The following is a 21,322-nucleotide window of genomic DNA, read 5'->3' as shown; positions in this document are numbered from 1 at the left end:
TTTCTATTCCCAGCTGAACAGCCCCACTGTAGGACTGAAATGTACAATGACAATATGCAAGTTTTGCCCAGATGGTCTTCTAAGAGGACATCTGTAATTATAATTACGACAAAGTGAGAATAAGTGACTTGTCTAGAGAGATGTTTTGTTCTGTAATTTAAACAAGTGATACTGCCAAGTTCAGTGCTGTCTAATTGGCTTTTGCAGGATGTCTCTCGTGCCAAGCTGGCAGCTATAATTCCAGACCCTGTGGTTGCACCGTCCATTGTGCCTGTTCTCAAAGATGAAGTAGACAGAAAGCCCGAATATCCAAAACCAGACACTCAACAAATGATTCCATTCCAGCCAAGACACTTAGCACGTAAGTCAAATATGTTCGGTCCAAAGTGGCTATAGCTCACCTAACAGCAAGATACTAACTGGGATGTTTAGCAAACCTAATCATAGAGACTTCCTATAGTCTTCAGTCACCTAAATTTGTACTTACATTTTAGGCTGTTGTTTAATTGGATTGCTAAAGGCAGTATGTACAAGTAGTTTGGGGTCTGGTAATAACCTGTTACACACGCTGCTCATAGACTAGATCAGGGACTAAACAGTATGTAATTAGTAAAGGCAAAAGTGACAAGGTAGTAATTATTTGCACCAAATAATAATGGTGTTAAAGCAATACAAGTATAGCTGTCTTGCACTGTATTCATCTAGTTTTTCTTCCGACAGCCCCAGGTTTACATCCTGTACCAGGTGGTGTATTTCCTGTTCCACCAGCAGCTGTAGTTTTAATGAAGCTCCTGCCACCTCCTGTTTGTTTTCAGGTTTGTTTTAAAAAATTCTGAAAACTTAAAAAAAAAAATTACACAAGATGCTATTTTGACAGAACCAGGGTATGTTGCACTCTATTCAAAATAATCTACAAAATGTTTTTTTTTTTTTTTTTTTTTTTTTTTTTTTTTTTTTTTTTTAACAAATCAGGGTCCCTTTGTTCAAGTGGATGAGCTCATGGAGATATTTAGAAGATGCAAACTGCCAGACAGTAAGTTGTTTGTTCACTCTGGAGTCTGTAGTAGTGCTGCATGACTTTGTTTTACATATGGATATTACTGTCTAAAACCCAGACCTCATTTATAGATGCTGATATATAATTATTATTTAAAAGTACCCTGGTGAATTGGCTGTTTGTAGGTTGGAATCGACCTAGAAATGTTTCTACATTTAACTGTGAGTGGAGATCAGCAAAGAGTAAAAAAGCTGAAAATCACCACCTGCTGCTTAAAAAATATCGTTGTGGTGGTGAACATTAAAAGAAATGAAGATTTTTCAGAATAGCCTTTAAAAGGAATATCCTTTAAAAGAAGCGGTGCGTTATTTCTAGCAGCATAATAACTATAATTAAATTACAGATTTGCAGCATGGTTATATTTTACAAGGCTTAATACCTTGCTAGGTATTTAGCAAACCTAATTATAGACTTCCTAGTCTTTGGCTATCTAAATTTGTTCGTTGGTAGGTCTAACTCTGACTGCCCATCGTTGCAGTGGTTGAAAACAAGTCAAGAACAATGTTTTCTGAGCTCCTACAACAGAAATAGCATTCTAAAATACGAAAAGAAGACAGATCCATACCCCAGGCTTCATGTAAATTATGGGAGACAATTCATATGCTACTTTGAGTTCTTCTGATAGTTGAAGAAGCAACTGATCAGACAGAAAGCTAGGATTTCCTTTAGAGGGAAAATAAAACACTTATTTAAATTACACAGGTTATTTTTGAAGCCTCTTCTGTTTATAAGCAGAAACTGACTTGCTATGTATACTTGCTGATGAATCACGACCTAGGTATACAGTCGCTCAAGGAGGCTTTCCTCTTTTATTAGGCTTGCAGCTGACCTCACAAACTTATGTAAAGGGAGGTTTCAAGCTGAAGCAGCAGCATTTACTTTCTAATGAGTGTTTGCCATAGCTGAGAGTTTTAGACAGTTGGGAGTCAATGCTTAGCAGCTGTAAGAGAACAGTGTAGACGTGTCTCATGTCTGGAACATGTCTCATGTTCTGGAAATCTCCAAAACGCATCTACGTTGGTGTCCCTGTTTGCATGCATATTAGCACTTACTTCTTTGTTTCTTTACTCCAAAAACATACCTGAAATTGTACTCAACTTTGCTGAAATCAGGGCATTTCTTTTCCCAAATTCAAGTCATCTTTTTCTCTTTCAAAAGCCGTTGATGAAGCTGTGCGAATAATTACTGGAGGCCTACCTGAAATAACTGTGGAAGGCAACGGACCTGTGGAAAATAATGCTATGCTCAACAAGGGTGTCAAGAGACCAAATGAAGATTCTGACGACGATGAGGAGAAAGGATCGGTAGTTCCCCCTGTACACGACATTTACAGAGCACGACAACAAAAGAGAATCCGGTGAAACAAGGTTGGAGTTCTACTGTGATAGACAAAGACTTGCATTGAGTTTTTCAGTCTCTTAAAAGTCAAGCATTTAAAAGGGACAGCTGCAAAGAAAAAAAAATCTTGAAAATGGTTTTGTTACTGTGGTGCCTCTTCTCCTATTTGGCTCTTGATCTGAAAACAGACAGAACAATCTTAGAATGTGCTCTGAACAAAACTAGGTTTTCAAAACCAAAAGTGCGAAATGTCTAAACTGCATTTTGTTCTTCAAGGGTGTTCACATCTACCACTTGAAATCTTGTGGGTTTTCAACAGTTTTATTTTAAAAACTGGATGGCTTATAATTGTGAAGCATTTTTAATTCACATTTTCTGGAAGACAGTTGTTCTCAGTTTGTTCATGTAGTGTCCTGCCTTATTGTTTGTTTTTATTTATGGCAGAATGTATGGAATCTGTTTTGTAGTTGAAAATGGAAAAAACATTCCTTTAAAATAAAAGGATATCGATAACGTCATGCCTCATTCTGGTTTTATTCAAACACAATAAATTACTTTTTAAATATTACTCAGCCACTTCAAGAACAATGTTAATAAGAATTAAAACCATCACAGGAAATTGGTAAGAGCATACATATTAGAATTAGCTTTTTTTTTTTTTTTCTCAATTCTTCTAGAGGATACAGTATATTTTTGCTTTTAATTCCATGACTGTTTAAAGATGACACCATCGTAACACATACTTGGTACAAATCTAATGCTGATTGTCCAGGCGTACTAGCTAACACAATCCCTTCCTGGATGTATCTGCATTGGTCTTCCACTTTATAATATACAAAGCTAAATGTTAATATATTAGCTACATAGTTTAACTTGTTATTTTCAAACCAGCTAACAAAAAGGCTATATGAACTTTTGAAGCAGTTTCTACGTATACTTTGATTTTAATTGGTAATCGCCTATTCAGAACTGCATTCTTGTAAGACCACAAGAACCCCGTGAACTACAGGAATTAAGATACTTGTCAGACAAGTTGGAAGACAATTCCACCACCAGCAGTAGAGATGACTGCAGGTCACTGCTGCTATCTACCAGACTGAAAGATGGAAACAACGTACGTATACCCATATGAATATTCACATGGAGGTAAGGTCTGGTCTTACCAATCCTCGTATTTCTTTTTTGCTTTGTCACTTCATGATATTTGCCTCTCTCTTTTAAAGACAGTGTGGAGAAACTATTTGTCAACCACTAGCATTAAAAAACAAACAGGGAAAAATCACTAATGGAATTTATACTCGTGGGTAATTATTACAGCCTCTTTAGATCTTTTTGCTGCTGAAAGGCCTACAAAAGCTTACAAAAATTGAGGCGCTCATTCCCAGTGTGTAACCCCAAAGGTGAGAGAGGAGCCAGCTGTAAGTATTGCACATTTTTCTACAGCAAACCCCTACTGAGAGGAGAGATGGGACTTACTGCATCAACCCAGCGAGCAATACGCATGCACTAGCAGCAGCACAATCCATGCCTTGATGTCAGAGTAACAGGGAGCTGGCAGCCATGGACCCTGAATTCCAGAACTGGGAGCAGCCATCGCCTAGATTAAGTAAGTACAATTTTATCTATTCATAATTTAGTCCCATTCATTCTGTCATCAGTCATGTACTTTTCCAACTATGTTGTTGCACCGTGATGTTGTTCCTTCCCACATCCTTCACACCATCACCTACAGCATCTAACTTTTTGTAATATGCTTAGTTCACAGCGGTCTTCTAAAGAAGCCTCTAGGCAATAGTAAAATGTAAAATAACAGCAGCAATTTCTAACTTCAGCAACACTCAGTTATAAAAAGGAAAACAGTTTTTTCTGTTTTTCTTTTTCTTTTTTTCCAAACTCTAGAAATAATGTTTTGGGTAGCTTTTTTGTTACCCTAACCACTGAATTAATTTTTTGGAGCTGCAGAGCTAGAGACTGTATTTCAAGGTGGAATCTGCATTAATAATCTGTACATTAAGCAGATGCAGCACTCTTGAAGACCTCTGTAGTAACCATAGCTGATTCAAACAAATAAATAGACCACATCAAAAACCTACTCATTTTTGAGTTACCAAAGAGATGCAAAGACAGACATCAATTTTACTATTTGAGTAAACTTAGCCAAGGGAAAAAAATCACTTGTCTGAGCTGGTGAGCTCTTGCTACAGAGACGTTTCTTTTTTTTCCCTTTGGGGAAGGCAGATGGAATGAACGAATTTGTAATGAACGAGAAAAAATGGTTTAATAGTTGCACAGGCTAATAGAGAACAAAAGGCCTTCATCCAAACTCAAATTTAGTGCATCTATATCCATGCTGGCATCTAAAGCAAAGCTGGAAAGGAAAGCATTAACAACGATTCATAATTAAGTGCTTCCTTCTAGAAGGCCTATTATTTTGGTTGACTCGTTGATTAATAAAACAAACCTGGATGTTAGCAATAGAAGGGCCATTTATTTATTTCACACATATATATGTATTTAAAGAAGAACACACATTTTATTTTGGGTACAGTCTAGCATTTAGGACACTTGCTATGATTAATTAGGAACTTTGTTTTAATTAATTCATCAAATTTTGATAATTTTGATTACTGTAATAGTGTTATGCCCAATAACTAGAGGAAAGCTTCAAAAGGTACTTACCTCCTAGCTGAGTTTGAAATTGCAATAAGGCTGTAAGATCACTGAGCTCTTCTGTGAACAATCATCTATACAACATGTAACTAATTAAATTCAATATCTAAAAATATTTCAAGTTTCAAGAACACCTCTATGAAGTAAAAAAAAAAAAATATTGAAAATATTCCCTGTGTATTCAAACTAACACTAAATAATTCACTTCCCACTGTAAATTTAAATTCATGCACACTTCTGATAGTGCTCTGCACTTCCTGGATAGTTTCAAAAACATAATTGAATATGCAACCACCTCAAGTTGTAGTTTTAAAAAACAAGTAAAATTTTCAGCCTAAAGTTTCACACACTTAAAATCCACCTTCTGAAAATGACAAAGATTTACTTTAAAAGTACTATTTCACGTAAAAAGGAGTAAACTACTTGCAAAAAAAAGGTAAGAAATGCCACTTTTATCAAAACATTTTAGCTCTGCCTTTCTGAAGACTTTACAAGAGATAAATAACAGCTGCAATCTATAAGATTGCCACCTTTGTAAGTACTGTACAAAGCAGAGGACAGTTACCCAATAACCAGAAAATTTGCTACAAAAATATATTGTGTTTTGTAACATCTGAAGGTAAACAGCAAAAAAATGCTATCAAAAATGCAGAAAAAACTAGTAGTCTACCATACTAACCATAATGTTACAGTAAAGTGCTGTTTGGCTTTGTTTTCTGCCTGTTAAAGTTTCTCCTATCTACAATTTTAGCTTACTTCTTAAGTCTTTAAAGTAAGATCTTTTTAAAGCCAAATCACCTCTGCAGAGAAGGACCACTGTTAATCTCTGAATGAATTAAAATAAATTCATGATAAATTAGAGTAAAAAGCCCTAAAATGATCCACTTAAAAACAAAGTTTGGTTCTTAAACTTACCCTACCTAGCACCCACTCAAAAATCTAAAAATCGCAGCCAGAAAACTACCAGGACATTCCCCCTCCCAACGTTGCAAACTTACATTATAAACGCATCTCTCTTTCATCATTTCCTTCAGAACCCTTATCGCAATTCATTGATCTTCCTCATTAGTCATCACTAGTGAGTTAAAAGGAACTGGTGTTTACATGAAAAGCTGTTTTCCTAGACAAATATTGGTGCATTTTTTTTAAAATAGCTGACAAATTTAATACTGTATTGGTAGCACACAAACTGCGTTTAAGATTCTTTTGACTTCCCTGCAAGTTGGGATTCTTCCTTGGTCAGTATTTTGGCAAGAACAGCATCATAATAAGGGCTGAAGACCATTTTGTTGTAGTTGACCAGACGGACGTACTTGACAGCAATCTCTTCCAGCTCTCTTTGAATAGGACCTAATCCTCCAGGAATAGCAGGTAATGATTTCTGGTGACTAGATGCAAGATAATTCTCCAGAAACTTTTGGATTCGAGAATCTGGAAAAATTGGACCAAGGGTTTTGGTTTGTTTTTGAAAGAGACAGTCACTTACAAAGGTTGTCATCTCAGGTTAAACACCCAACAGAGTAAACAACTATTTGAAACAAACTAACTGAGAAAGCATGCATGACATGCCACCAACAGTTTTATGAGTAGAGACAATTTGTCACTTCAGAACAGAGCGTTTTTGTCAAAACATACCTATTAGTTTACAGATGGTGTTATCAGGATTGGCCACGGCTTGGATTTGTCCTTTAAGTACAGTCTCTCTCTCAGCTGTGAATGGTGTAAACCCGTGCTGGGAAAGGCAGCTGTTGACTTCAGCGCACACCTTTTCACCGATGGTAGCCAAGGATTCCTTCAGGTTAAAGGCGCTGGAGAACATGGAGTAGAAAGCATTACTCAGGTACTTATACACTCTTTTCTCACCTTTTGAAAACAAACTATCCAAGTATATTTGCCTTTTTTATTGAACTTCATAGAAGAGTAATCCAGATAATGCAAGAACCATAAAGAATATATATAAAATGTATTAAAAAAAAAGAGACAGAAAACAAGGAGATGGACAGCATTAAAGATTTCCAGCCTGAACGATCTATGCCAGTAAGAGTTGACTTTGTCCGCACAGGCAGCTCAGACTAATGTGAAAAACAACTGTCAATCCACAATGTGTACAGCAATCTACACCTGCAAGCAGCTTACTGTAGCACACTCAAATTCTCAAGGGAGCCTGGCTGAAACCACGAGCACAGCTTCTGCTGACAGGGCTCTAACCAGGTATTGTAAGAACAAATCAAGAAAAAAATGGCTCTCTGTCAGTAAGGTGAACAAAAATCATCAGCCTGAGCTACCTACACCTGCCTGTGTGAGCAGGAGTGTTCAGTACTCACGGAAGATGCATTCCTGTCAGCAGCACCTTGACAATGGTTTTGATTTTCTCAGCAAATCCAGGAATATCAACCAGTGCTGAGCCTGCTGCACTGAACGCGACCAAAAGGACAGTCCCAGTCAAGAGGAGTTGTTCCAGTTCCAGCTGTATTTCCTGAAAGCGGCTCTGGTCCATCAGCACTGTCTGCAAAGAATGGGAAATCCAGCACAGAATTAAGTCTGTAAGCTAGCCCGTGAAGTGCCACTGTGATGCCAGCTAGAGATAATTCAGGAAACTCTGAAACCTAAGTTCTTTCACGGTATTTACCGAAAACAAACAAACCCCATTGTTTTTACTAGACATTATATGAGACAGCAATATCAAAACCATGCACTAGGCTAAGAAAAACCCAGCACAGAAGTCTCTAAAGCAGTATGTCTAGAAGCCAGAATAAGAAATGTATCTTCCCTGAGCTTCCTGCAGAAGGTTGCCAAGTCACTCTTAGACCTCAGATTCCAGCATGCCACGCTAAGTTTGCATTAAACACTGCCTATAAAGTAAGCCACTGAAACTTACAGCTCGCTCTGCCAGCAACAGGTTTGCCCAGAGAGGCTGTGGAGTCTCCATCCCTGGGGACACTCAAACCCGAATAAATACAGCCCTGAACAACCTACTCTGTCTGTCCCTGCTTTGAGCAGATCGGGCGACCTGATCTCCAGCTGTCCCTTCCAGTCTGAATTATTCTATGACCTGATCCCTATGGATAAAAGGGCAATCGTTTCTACCCTTTCTTCTCTCCAAAATAGTTTAGGAGGTTGGAAATACAAATACACACATCTTTCGATACATAAAATTGTATACTATATTAGAAATATAAAATTAGTCTATATTTATATATAATAATAAATGAAACACACAATACTACACTGTAGATATATTGCAATACTCTGCATTACGATATCAAACACACACAGGCCTATTTGATCAAATCAGTCTCATCTGACATGCTGACTTAGTGACCAGACTCGAATGCTTCTGAGAAAGGCCTAAGAAATTCTCTGATGAACCATTACAAAATGACTTCCTGGGAAAAGAAAAAAAAACTTCTGGGCTAACAAGTTCAAAACAAAGGTAGCTTGACTGGACTATACTAATAACCTGTACTGTGTTGTTACCTCTAATGAATTGTTTTATTCTCTCACTTTCATGACTACTATGTTAATTCACAAGAAAAGTGAAAGTTTCAGTTAATAACTGAAGGATTTCAGTTAAAGAGTTCATAGTGCAAACAAGTTTTAATCCTGTCAAACCTGAAAATGCATATATTTTAAGAGACACTACTCGTGTTAAGATATAGCACAAGCAAATAAAGATATACTCAGTATAATTCCTGTTGAACAATCTGAACTTAAATTCTTAAAGTTTTTTCAGTGCATACAGAAAGCTCTCAAATACATCTGAAAGAACACAAAAGATGATAAACTTTTCTGCCTTGTGGTTTCTATAAACACATTGCAAAAAAAGCCCTCCTGATGGATGGACAAGAAGCCGTTTATTTTTTCCCCCACCATGACTTTTTTGTCCTTCTGCTCCAAAAAAAAGAACACCTAATCACAGGAAGGACCTCATTCCACTAACATCCATCTTTTCTCTCTGAAAATCTGAATTTACAAAGTAGCCCCAGTTCTAAGGGTGGCTGGAAAGATTTTGAACCAAAGATTTAACCTCTCCAGAACAAAGAGAAACAGCTGAGTGATGATAAAGCTGCAAAGAACCATGTTTTATAGCAGTTTCCAAACTCTGATACTTACGCTGGACCAGTCCTTTGAGAAGCAGCTACTAAAACCAGTTTCCATACTCTGAGAATAACAGAAACGGCTGCTCATTTACCCAAAAACTCCCTGCAACTTGTTTTTTTATACAATTACTGTATCCCCCACAAGATGATGTTATTGCAAACTTGATAAAAAGACCATTCATATTTAAAGGAGAGCTTGGGGGTGCAGACCCAAAGGAAATAAAACCTCAGTGCCAGACAAGCCATGAACACTTTGTTCTGTCCTACCCCAGGCAACTTCCATGAATTAATAAGCTACCAGAGAGGAGACAAAGGCACGGAGAAGAGCAACACCTGCTCAGCAGGCAAGTATCAGGAACAGAACGGAAACAACTGGCTCCTCTTTTCCAACTAAGTTTCAATATTGAAAAAGAAGTGTGTATTAGAAGAGCCACAAGAATTCAATCAAGAGATAAATATTTTAGTGTTGTACTTGCAGAAAGGCTACAAATTAGAGCAGTTTCTGTTATATCCCAGGAAAATAAAAGTAGTAGAACAAACACAGAAATCAATTTTCCTATTAAACACCTACTTCTGGGAAAGGCCTGTTCATGTGATCCCACTTGAGTAGCTTCAGATATGCCTGATTTTGGACAGCAGTGGGGCACAGTGCAGAAGCTTCACCAGCAGCACCATCACCACTGCCGTGGGGAGGTAACCTGTTGCTTCTCAGCTTCTCAAGATCATCTGCTGCTTCTTGCAACCAGTTCGTGACAAGGTCTAAAGAATCTGAGAGAGAGAGAAAAAAAAGGCTTGTTAAAAAATCATTTTCAAAGTTATTTTTTCCACCGCTAATTTCCAAATAATCCCATTAATTATTATTCCTAATATCCAGGATACCATTTATTGACATGCATTTTATTTGTTGTTTTTGATGTTTTGCTTAATGCAATATTAACACCCCACAGCTACAGAAATCAGGTGAGATGATGTTAGCTAATGATTACCTACATCATACTGAAATGAAACTAAACTCCAGCGTACTAAGTGCAGAACTGTTGTTCCAGTAGTTTTTTTCAAACCACAGTTTTGGGGCACAAGCTGTCATTTTCTATATGAATTATATAGAACTTACAATAAAATCCAATTTATTTTCATTATCTACAAGCAAAAACACACAGTTTATTGAGAGGTCAGAGGGGAAGAAAGAAAGGAACAAAGTCATACTTGGCTGTTTCTCAAGAAACTCCTGAAACTTCTTTCTTTCATATTCAGCAGACTGCTGCATTAATTTTGGCCTAATACTACTGACAGCGAAGTTTGCCATATCCATTTTCATTAGGTCTAATACAGAGAAAATGGCTCTAAACAAACAAACAGAAAAAGTTATTCAAGGTTTCAGATGTTTAAGAAGTTATATTTACAAGCTTTATTGCAGATTGTCTAATGAAAGAGCAAAAACATGCATGGGAAACATTAACGGGGTGCTTACTTTAAGAGTGTTAGGCAGAGAGAAAGCTTGAGCAAGTATGCACATATATGCACATGTATCTTCCAAGTATGACTAAAACTTGCTCTCCTGCAAAAAAAGTCTCTGTAGAATTAACTTCACTAGCTTCAAAGGTTATACTCCCCATTGTGCAATATCGTATGTTGAAGACACAAAAAGACATCTGGGTTTCCAAGCTTGCAAACATCTGTTGGCAGCCTACACGGCCAACCTCAGTGGGAAGGGAATAATTAAAACCAAGATTAAAAAAAAAAAAAAAAAAACACAAGCAAAAAATACCTTAATTTCAAAGCAACCTAATTCCTGCTGGCAGTCTTTCTGCCACACCAATCCTTGACTCTTGGAAGGTTATCAGATTAGAAAGCAGAGTTAATAAAATTTCCTCTAACTGTCGAGACCTTGAGCTGATCAACCGAGAACACGGTGACAAAGCAGAAACTTCCCTGCTCCCAGCTGCAGTACCTACACTCCTGATAGAACTAGCAGCATGTTATACTGCAGGGAGAGAGGGCTCAAACAGGTGGTAAAGGAAGAACTAGCTGAAGAACAGTCACACATTTTTCCTATGACCCCAACTGCTTTTTTCCCCTCTCCCTTCTGCTGTTGATATTAAATCCTGATATAAACTGATCATTCACCTGCTATCTGGAAGTTTATACATACTTATCTGGCTTTTAAGAAAATGTCCTTCTGTAATAAGCAGGAGCCAAATAGAAATATTTGGCTCCTGCTTATTACAAATACACCAGAAAATACAGGGTCCTTGATAAAGACTTCTGGGGCATCTCTCCCCTTCACAACCACTGCTATAGTTCCTTCCCTGTAACTCTTTCTTTTCTAGGAAGAATTGCAGGTCATCTTAGTGGAATCCCACACCCCCCCTCCCCGGTCACACATCTCTAACATTATTTAAATGGCTCTCAATATGATGAATAAATACCATTTTGGTACCTGAACAGAGGGACTATTTCATGAATATCTTTCAGTTTCTTTATTTCTTCATCGCGAGCTGGAGCACAGAGAGTCCCCATCATTCCAATAACAAATTCTACCAACTTAGAAATGTCCAGGGCCCCGTTCTCTGCCTCCTGTTTTATCAAATCCAGATCAAGAACTTCTGTAATCTGATTTCTTAGTCTTGTATGGCCAGGCAATAAGAAAGACAGGAGAGTCTGAAACAGAAAGTTTTAGCTGTGCGTTAAGAGTTCTACCACATCAAACGCTACAAGGATCATAGCAGTTATTGAACCACTTTTTATTTAAACTAATTGCCATTTAAAAGTGGAATCTTTTTTTTTTTTTTTTTTTTTTTTTAAAAAAGACCACGGAGTCATTTGTCAACTCCACATTCAAATGTTTCACCTTATCCTTTATGATACTGAAGTTACAAAGTAGTAAATGCTTTGTAGTACAGATCATACTTCAGGCTATTGTGCTTGACTTTTGTCAGCCCAGTGCTGGGGCACCTCAGTGATTCCATAACTAATGCCACTGTCATGACATAGAGGAAGCCTGGAGTTACGAAACTAGCATTGCCACCTACCTCTTATTCATCTTACATTGTTTCGTATTTGTTTGTACATTCAAGTTGCTCCTGGGGTTATACAACTCACTTGAGTTCACAGAAAATTGAACAATAATGAAGAAGATCAAGAGGCTCCTTTACAAACAAACTTCAACCTCCTTTGCCCATTCATATCAACACAGCTACACAAATGCAGTAATTAACTCTTTTAAAGTATCCTCTTACCTCTTTAATTTCTCCCAACAGTTTAATTGCATGGTCGTATGTCGGTGGATCCTCCTTTAGCTGAGCTTCCAGACAATCCCAGAAAGCTTTATGCACAATATCTCTTACTTTTTTTTCCAAGCTGTAGATAAATATGACCAGTTAAAAAAAGACCAATACTTGTCTCTGCACCACCTTATACAAATACTTGCAGCTCCTGAAGAAAAGCATACAATATATGAACAAAATGTAATAATGGGTACGGGAGAAGTGACGGAAGAAATCTCTCATTTTAAGTTACTCAGGCAAGAAAAACTAAACAGAGGATTTGGAATGGCTCATGCCCTAATACATGGTTACACACACGCAAAGAAAGCTACCAATTACAGTCCTTGAAAGTAGCTGTCCAATGCTACCTCTGAAGTATACCATTAGCATAAAAAAAAATGATAAAAATTATACCTCATCTTCAAAAGCACAGTATTGGCATTCCTCTGAAGAGCCTCGCTAAGTAAATGCAATTCTACTAAGTCAAATTCATTAAGTAAACATAACAGAAATGAAGCAACTTCCCTGCCATGAAAGCTTCTGCATTTCAACACAAATACTGTGATTATGCTGAGCCGAAGTCCCGGTTCAGTTTGTATAAACAATAAGTGAATTCCACTGCTTCAGAAGCAATGGGTAATTCAAAACACTGAAAGCTACTCCTCCTCAGCAGGCAGCCTCCTGTTTACAGCAGGCTTAAATTCAGCACTGAAGTGAAACACTCACACATGCGTGCACACAAAGAATGCCCATACCAAACGCCACAGATTCCCAGGGCATTCACTCCGTGTGCAGCGGAGCTCAGGCAGTGCCCCGAGGTATGCACCGTGCTCTGAGAGCAGCCAGTGACGTGTTTTACTCTAAGTGCATGCAACTGCAACTACAATCCCAGCTGCTTTTTCCTCAAAGCACTTCTCTGCGTGTACACTCAAGCTCTGGGAGCCTCCGAGCTATGCACAAACATAAAAACGCATTTAATCCATGGAAGATGTCAGTGTCCCTCTTCAAAAAAAATCGGAAGGGCTGCTCTTTCTTTTTGAGGTGGTAAATAACTGCCACCAAAACCTTCACTAGAGCCTAATACAGCGATCTTGTCCTGGGAGCAGCCCTGGCCTGTCACGAAGCCCAGGCGCTCTGGGTAAGCTGATCTCTGCAATACATCTGCTTCTGCGAGCAGGTGAAGAGATGCAAATCAGCCACTCTGATGAATTACAGCTACTGTTTAGAATCGGTGAGCAAAAGTATTACCAAATTACCAAAGTACAGAATTGTTCCTTTATATATATATATATAATTATTATTAAGGGGGTGGAGAGAAGAAGAAAGGGTGGAAAAACTTGCTGAACTCCTTCTCTGAAAAATGCTGAGATCAATTTCATGACACTAAGGCATACCAGAGAAGTCATCCACTATCACAGCACATTTTAAGTAAGAAATCTGTAAGAACAAACAAGGAGCAAAAGCAGACACTTAACTGAAAAGCACTGCTCTAGCTGTGGGATTTTATATGAAGAATTTTTTGTCAGCCTTCAACTGCAAGCAGCAAGTACCTGATGGAAGTTCCCCCAGGATGGACCTTCTGTGCTGGGACACAGAAAATAACCCAGAACGGGGAGCTTTGCATGCCTTAGGCATACTTTCCCAGCATTTGCTTCAGAGACAGAATTTGTACAGGACAGAGAGGTGCCAGGTTTTGGGACCACACATGAATTAATTGCACACAACCTGCAAGTAACGCAACAAACGAGACGAGGACTGGACAGAAGTGCCTGGCTTTGTCCAGCAGACAGGCAGACGCTGAGAGGCAGTGCTGAGAAGACAGATCAAATCACTGCTTGAGCTCTGAACTCCGGGGGACTCTCAAAAGCAGAGTAGCTATGACACCTGCAGACAACGCTCTGGTTCCAGTGTGGACCAAGTGTACCGTAGTGGGAGTCACACCACATACGCCCAAACAATTACCCCAGAAGGTTTGCGTTTCACATGTACATGTTTCTGGGGAAGCAGAACTGCATGCTTAACTTCTGACTGCTTTTTTTAGGCTTCTCCTACCAAGCACTGCCCAGCAAGACTGGCTGGAGCCTTTACCTGCTCCCCCAGAACCGTCCTGCAGTTCTACCGATGAGGATTTTGTTTGTGTGTGTGTTCGGTACCAGTCTCACCTGTGTTCTGGTAACTCAGCTGGTTTGATCTGGAAGTCTCCGTTCACAACAATTTCATGTGCTAGCGCCATGTTGGTTACTCCCTTGGCTGTTTCCATGAGCTCTTCCACCGACACAGGCCGAGGAGGGCTGGCTGCAATGTAAATTAAACTGTGAGACAGTTACCCAGAAAAATCTGTGGAAAAGCGTCTGCTAATACTTTTGGACCCTTTCCACCTTCTTGACAGCGCAGCAGGCCAAAAGACAGGATCACCAAAAGCTCTGCTCTTCCTTCCCCTCCTCTCCCCAGCTGGCGGATGACACAGGTTTAGAGCACTTTAGGAAACCAAGGAGCGAACCCCAGTTGATATTCTGGGCTTGTTATGTCAATTGCTTTTAAGTTACATTGAGCTCTTTGTTAAAAAAGAAAAAAAAAAAGGCCAACCTCAAAAAATTACTTCTTTAGAAGTAATGCTTAACTTATGCTTAATGCTTAACTGCATCTTTCTCCATACTACGCAAAGAAATCATACAAACACCAGCACCTTCACTGCAGCTTCCCCCAGTTTTCACCAGGCAGGAGATGAAGGCAGCGAGTGACCGACTCCAGACACCTGTTAGGTAGCAGAGGGGCAGTGACGGTTTCAAAAAACTTCATTTGCTGCCTGCATGCACGGGTAATTACTGCTCCTAATTGTTCTGGGTTATTCAACATCCTTCTCCCTGGGATGCTGCTGCCACTGCTGTAAGTGCAGGAAGTGTCTCAGCCCTAAGAACGAGACAAGGTAAAGGCAGAGAAGGTGCCCAGGGTGCAGGCTGTGCTGGTTAGAGGAGCGACCCTGTCCCCACTGAAGCCAACTGCAACTTGTTGCCACCGATTCTTTGTGGTAAAGCTTCCTCCTAGCTGTGCTAGCAGCAGTGCCTGCAATGCCAAGCCCACGGTTAGAAGAAGCTTTCCCCTGGGCCAGGTATTTGAGAAGGGGGAGAAGGCTAAATCATGAATGTCCTCAGGTGGAGCAGACAAAGGGGGCAACATTCACCTCAGCTCCTCCATTTAACACGTGGCTGCACAGAAAGAGGGAAACCACGCAACAGAACTGCCACACTGCATCGTGTCCCCTCTCTGGAGTTCATTCACTTCAACGATGGCCTGGGCATAGGAGCAGTGTGGTAATTCCTCAAATTTAAGAAACCAGACAGGGATCTTCATGGGCTGCGTTCACTGAGATGTTTTGGAAAAACGAGCGTGACTGTCTCATTTCATAATCCACTTTGACTGGATTTCAATTAGCAACACAGAAAGGGCCCTTTAAAACTAACTGTCCTTCACTTGTCTGCCTCTCAAAGCTGTTCCAAGTATATAGAGTGTAATTCCAAGAATATATGCAGCGCGCTAATTTTTCATTAACATCTCACTCTTTTCATGCAGCACTCTTCAACCCTGGCTTCCTTCTGCTTGGAGCTTAGCCTTGCACAGTGACTCTGGGAACACAGCAAGAATTGCTGTCCTGAGAAGCAGCCGCACAAGGAGGTTGTTAGCTGAATGAGAGTGCTCTTGTCCAACTGCCAAATGACTTCACCCTAGCAGGAGACGCACTAAAAGCTAAGAGACTCTTTCATTTACCAAAGAATGCTCTTAAATCATGTTACTTCATTCTCATAATATATCTGCTCCCTTCCAAGAGGGGAGGGCTTGAGACTGATGACTCGTTTGTGGTACAGTGCAGAACAGGACAGTACAAGGAATTTTATTTTCATGCGTCCATAGCCTCTCTCCCTTATATATTTTTTCTATAATTTCCTATCAAGCAACCAAGAAGATGTAAGAGTATGAATTCCATTCAATGCATCTCCTCGTGTAACACGATGCTAAGAGAACATTAAACCTCAAGTAATAATGAACACTATTAAAAAATAAAAATAATAAAGTGTTACATCCTGAGACTCTCCCTACAGAAATACGGCAATAGTTATCTGAGCAATTCTGTCCCTTTGATCTGAATCCCTGGGACCAAAAGCCTCTCTCTTTGTTTTATCTACAGATTTGCCAGAAATAGAGATATTGCACCCAGATCCTGATGTTAAATGCAAAATGACAGAGCAAACATGCCCTAGGAACAAACTTACAGCACGACAGTCCTATAAACTCCTTGACAGTAGAAGTGGTAGTAGGATTGAAAATATAAACTTTCCATCTCTGTTTGCTTGGGGAGGAGGAGAAGAAAACGACAGGACATTATTTGGTTAATAACAGCCTTCCCTGCCCTGCAGCGAAAACAGAGGCTGCAACAATCCAGAAGGTTCGGCTGATAACGCGAACAGCAGCGTCAGTTTAGCTACACTGTTCTGGAGGAGTGCTTATCCTCTCTGTGAACGCAGACAGACAAAAGTACCTAAGCCATTTGTGGCTCTGAACAACATGGTTATGGTGGACAATTACGTGCTATAACAAAATGGGAAAAAAGGTGTAATGCATAGCGTCAAAGCAAGCGATCAGGAGTTGTACAGTATTTAATAACTAAGCAGTCAAACTTACACAAATTACTATAAAAAAATCATGATTGTCTCCGCTGAAAAAAATACAGAATTGTGTATTTTTTTAAGCAGTTTTGCTTACACTTTGGTGTATCGTCTCTGTATGAACCTGGAGCACTCTGTCGTATTCTTTTTCTGATAGACTGATCCGGGTTGTCCAAGCTCTCCTGACCATCCTCCAAACCACTCGACTTTTCTTCGCTTGAATGGGGCTTGTCAGGATTCTGAGACATTTTCAGTTGTTTCCTTACAGAAAAAGAAAAAATAAAGATGAAAAAGGGAATGAACAAGAGTTTTCTGACATGGCTCAGTGGGAAAACATCACCACGAGTTCTCCCGATTAAGAAAGAAATAAGAATAAAAGAAATCTTATGAGGAATTATATGATGTCATTCCCATAATGGCAGGGGACCTGGACTCAGTGACTCACTTCCCATCTTACACAAAAAGGGATGCTTTCAGCACAGCTCCCATTTACTTGATCTGTATTCCCAGTAAGTTCTCAAAAATCTGAAACTGTTCCCTTGCCTCATTGCATGCAGATGAGAAGGAAAAATATACTCACTTTTCTTTATTAGTCCTGCTTATGAAAAACGTGAAAAACGCAGTGAAAAATGCTTTCTGAACAGTATTACAGGCACGTTGTACGAAAAGATGATGCCAAGTGAGGTATTTCTCCACTATATAGCCACAATAAAGCATTCTGAACACAACATACTCCTCAACTGGGATCTGTCTCAGCATATCAGAACTTACAGTCTCCACTCCAAGACACCCTAATTAATGAAGAAGCAGGAAAGGGACTAGAGATAAATTAATATAAAGTTCTTCTCCCCTACTTTCATTCCATGTAAGAGTCATGATTTACGTATGGTGATGATGTTGGGAAGATTTAAAAAAAAAAAAAAAAAGACAATAAATAACATAGTAATAGTAATATTAAGGTATATGGAATGTTAAATAATGTTTATATTACATCACAAATACTTGCAATATACCCAGTGACACATTGAAAAAATGACCCCTGGAAAAGCACGTCTCACCATTCGCTACTTTCACTTATTTTATAACTCAGATTTCCCTCTGAAGAATGTAGTTTGCATGTCTTACTATTGAAAGCTCTGCATCATACAGGAAGCTAACATCCAGACTTCAATTTTAGAAAATCTGTTCGCGCAATATCCCTCTCTAAATCAATCCTATAACCAGGATGTTCTCTGAAGCAGAAAATCAGGAAGAGTCTCCCAAAAAAAAAAAAAAGGAAGCTCGCTCCTGGAAAAACACCAGCTTCCTCTTTCACCTACTTTCCCAGCAGCCACTGCTTTCCAAATTTGAAAGAAGCTCTCAGCAAGATACAAAGATACAGCCTCCAAAGGCACCTCGCAGCTAGGAGAAGAAAATACTTACAGCACCAAGAACTACACAGAAGAGGATAAACAGCCTGAAGATAAGCAAGCAACAGTGCAGAAATACGAAACGCAGCACGGAGATTCTTTGCTCTGTACAACAGCTGTGATAACTAACCTTACTCCGTCAGCACCTAAATTGACTGCACCAACGCGATTCTACAAGGCAGCCAAAAGACTCGGGGCACAGAAGAGATGATTTTTTCTTCTACAGCAATGACTCAGGATCATCATCTTGTTAGGCTCACAAGCTACACAACAACACACAGCACTTGTCCATAGCACTGTCTGATTTTGATTTTGGGCAAGAAAACAGAGCACAGAAAGCACGGGATAACTCTACACAGGCAAACCAACATCAGATACTGTTGGACCCATATATGACCCCCACCTCTAGCTTGAAGAGAGAGAGTCAGTGACTCCCCGGCTATAAGGCACAGCACCAAAGCAGCACACAGGCACAGAGCCAGCAGGAAGCCACTGGTGGGCAGAAGGCCTGCTGCTGCAAACACACCAGCAGCAAGAGGATGAGGTCTGGTAATAAAGAAGCAGTTAGAAGAGAAAAGGATAGCAACATCCGAAATGGAAAATGTAAGATAGGTCAGGTTAAACAGAGGAGGGAAATGCATTGTCTAATCCAGCCAGCACAAAAGCACCATCGCAAAGGTTTCCACATTCATTCAGCCAGCCTAGATTGCTCTTCCTACCCACGAAGCATCCTCCTGAAATGACACCACGAAGCACGATGACTCAACGAAGCCCTACTTAGCTCTCCAACACACCTGACCCTTGGCAGTGCCTCGCCATCCCTCACAGTGTTTCACCCTCACCACCCTCCAGAAGCGCAGAAAGGGCGCGACACAGCTCACCTGCGGAGGGCAGGCAGGTGGGAGAGCCACAGAAGATGAAGGACAGGGCCCAGGCACCCACCAGCTTAAACGCTGTTAGAAACAAACCTTATTTCGGATACAGGAGGTGGCTACGACTCCCAGGCCATTTGGTCTACCGCCAGCCCAGCCAGACTTGGTACGCGGGCACACTTGTGCTGTTTGCGCAGCCCCCTCTTTCCTGTGGGATTACCGCTGCTGCTTCCAGAGCGCATCCAGAACAACCCCTGCTGTAAGGGAGCCGCACAACACCTCCCCTCAACGCATGCCCGCCAGCTCTCCCTTCCCAGGAGCAGCAATCTGAACGCAGCCCCGCCTGCCCCTTGCCATTTCCCTCCGACACCACCTGCACCATGCCCAGAGGCACACCGAGAGCGCCCCGCAGCCCAGCAGCCCCCAGCCAGGGCACCCCCGGCCCCGTTTCACCCCATCTCCCCCCCTCCCAGCGCACAGCTCCGGCTCTGCGGGGCTCTGCGGGGCTCCGGGGCCCTGTCCCGGCTCCCCCGGCCCCGTGCCCCGTCCTCTGTCCCCTCAGTCCCCTCCTTACCGCCGCCGCCCGCAGCAGGACCGGGCCCGGGGCAGCGCCGCCCGCCGCGGCCTCCGCCACCTGCGCCTCAGCGCGGCCGCAGGGGCGGGCCCGGAGCCGCCAGGGAGGAGCCAGGCCGGGCACGGCCCCTCCGGCTCTCGGAGCAGTCACACAGAATCACAGCATTTCTAGGTTGGAAGAGACCTCAAGATCATCGAGTCCAACCTCTGACCTAACGCTAACAGTCCCCACTAAACCATATCCCTAAGCTCTACATCTAAGCGTCTTTTGAAGACTTCCAGGGATGGTGACTCCACCACTTCCCTGGGCAGCCTGTTCCAATGCCTCACAACCCTTTCAGTGAAGAAGTTCTTCCTAACATCTAACCTAAACCTCCCCTGGCTCAACTTAAGCCCATTCCCCCTCATCCTGTCACCAGGCACGTGGGAGAACAGGCCAACCCCCACCTCGCTACAGCCTCCCTTGAGGTACCTATAGAGAGCGATAAGGTCGCCCCTGAGCCTCCTCTTCTCCAGGCTGAACAAGCCCAGCTCCCTCAGCCGCTCCTCGTAGGACTTGTTCTCCAGGCCCCTCACCAGCTTCGTCGCCCTTCTCTGCACCCGCTCAAGCACCTCGATGTCCTTCTTGTAGCGAGGGGCCCAAAACTGAACACAGTACTCGAGGTCGAGGTGCAGCCTCACCAGAGCCGAGTACAGGTGATGAAATGAGATCTGTGATGAGGCTGCATGTTTTCCCTACTTGCAAGTGGGTATGTTACCCAGAGAGTTTACCTACTCACTTCCCATACTCACTGGAGAGTATGCATAGGTAAAATATGCAATTGTAAGACCCCTTAACAGCCCTTCATTTGTTACAACCCTTCTCTGATTACAGCTGGCAGCATCAGGAATACCTACAGGACAGTAGAGTAGTGCAAAGACGATGATTACTAGCTGTAGAAAGTTTCTTCTATAGCAACTGAAGTGAGACTGTCTACAACTCCAGAATATCTTTATACCCTTACATCCCCAGAGAGTCAGTAGAAGTTTAAGGTACAGAGGAGGATTCAGCTGGGGAAGGGTCCTGGCTATTCCTCAATATAGTGGCATTTTGGCTTAAAAGAGCAGAGTAAGTTGTGATCTACAGACACAGTACAGGTGGCTCTCAAGCTTTAAGAACAGCTGTGGAACATCAAGCAGAAGATGTTACTTCCACTCCATCCATCACACAACAAATCAAAGATCAGTGCAACTTAATTGATCTACAAGTACAGGGCCAGTTAAGAACAGTTGTTCAGCTTAAAATTCACTTCAAAGAGCAGAGCACAGGGAGAGGCATCCCCTATCTTTGTATCTGTAATACTTGTATGGAAGCAGTGCATAGAATTGGCTTTCAG

At 41.1% G+C, this 21,322-nt stretch overlaps 2 protein-coding genes across 3 annotated transcripts in view; one reads left to right on the top strand and one right to left on the bottom strand.

The window, feature by feature from the left end:
• The window catches only part of CSTF3 (cleavage stimulation factor subunit 3), a 49,143-nt gene extending 46,235 nt beyond the window's left edge, over nt 1-2,908 (top strand). The window contains exons 19-22 of the mRNA XM_032188516.1: nt 208-361; nt 721-815; nt 973-1,033; nt 2,216-2,908. Coding sequence (XP_032044407.1) covers nt 208-361; nt 721-815; nt 973-1,033; nt 2,216-2,418 — 513 coding nt within the window. The 3' untranslated portion in view covers nt 2,419-2,908. The remainder of the gene's footprint in view (nt 1-207; nt 362-720; nt 816-972; nt 1,034-2,215) is intronic.
• Nucleotides 2,909-2,910: 2 nt separating this feature from the next.
• On the bottom strand, nt 2,911-19,988 carry TCP11L1 (t-complex 11 like 1). 2 transcript variants are annotated; one of them, XM_032188518.1, is made up of 10 exons: nt 19,948-19,988; nt 17,190-17,353; nt 14,594-14,726; nt 12,405-12,525; nt 11,606-11,826; nt 10,372-10,508; nt 9,737-9,933; nt 7,390-7,571; nt 6,701-6,873; nt 2,911-6,496 (listed from the first exon to the last, which is right to left on the bottom strand). In XM_032188518.1, exons 2-10 carry the CDS (start codon nt 17,338-17,340, stop codon nt 6,261-6,263), a joined length of 1,551 nt encoding a protein of 516 aa, XP_032044409.1. In that variant the 5' UTR covers nt 17,341-17,353; nt 19,948-19,988; the 3' UTR covers nt 2,911-6,260. The 2 variants fall into 2 exon arrangements, with proteins under 2 accessions (XP_032044409.1, XP_032044408.1); XM_032188517.1 differs by lacking the exon at nt 19,948-19,988 and adding an exon at nt 19,470-19,636.
• Nucleotides 19,989-21,322: the final 1,334 nt, after the last annotated feature.

The sequence above is a fragment of the Aythya fuligula genome, chromosome 5, assembly GCF_009819795.1.
Source record: "Aythya fuligula isolate bAytFul2 chromosome 5, bAytFul2.pri, whole genome shotgun sequence".
NCBI classification, from domain to species: Eukaryota; Metazoa; Chordata; class Aves; order Anseriformes; family Anatidae; genus Aythya; species Aythya fuligula.
The sequence above is the reverse complement of the archived record's forward strand: the minus strand, read 5'-3'. Positions and strand labels throughout refer to the sequence as shown.

Coding starts and splice junctions, on each gene's coding strand:
- TCP11L1 (XM_032188518.1), bottom strand. CDS start 17,340: ATGTCTCAGAATCCTGACAAGCCCCATTCAAGCGAAGAAAAGTCGAGT. Junction 12,526..14,593: donor GCTGAGTTACCAGAACACAG/GTGAGACTGGTA, acceptor ATTTATCTACAG/CTTGGAAAAAAAAGTAAGAG. Junction 11,827..12,404: donor TGTTGGGAGAAATTAAAGAG/GTAAGAGGATAC, acceptor TTTCTGTTTCAG/ACTCTCCTGTCTTTCTTATT.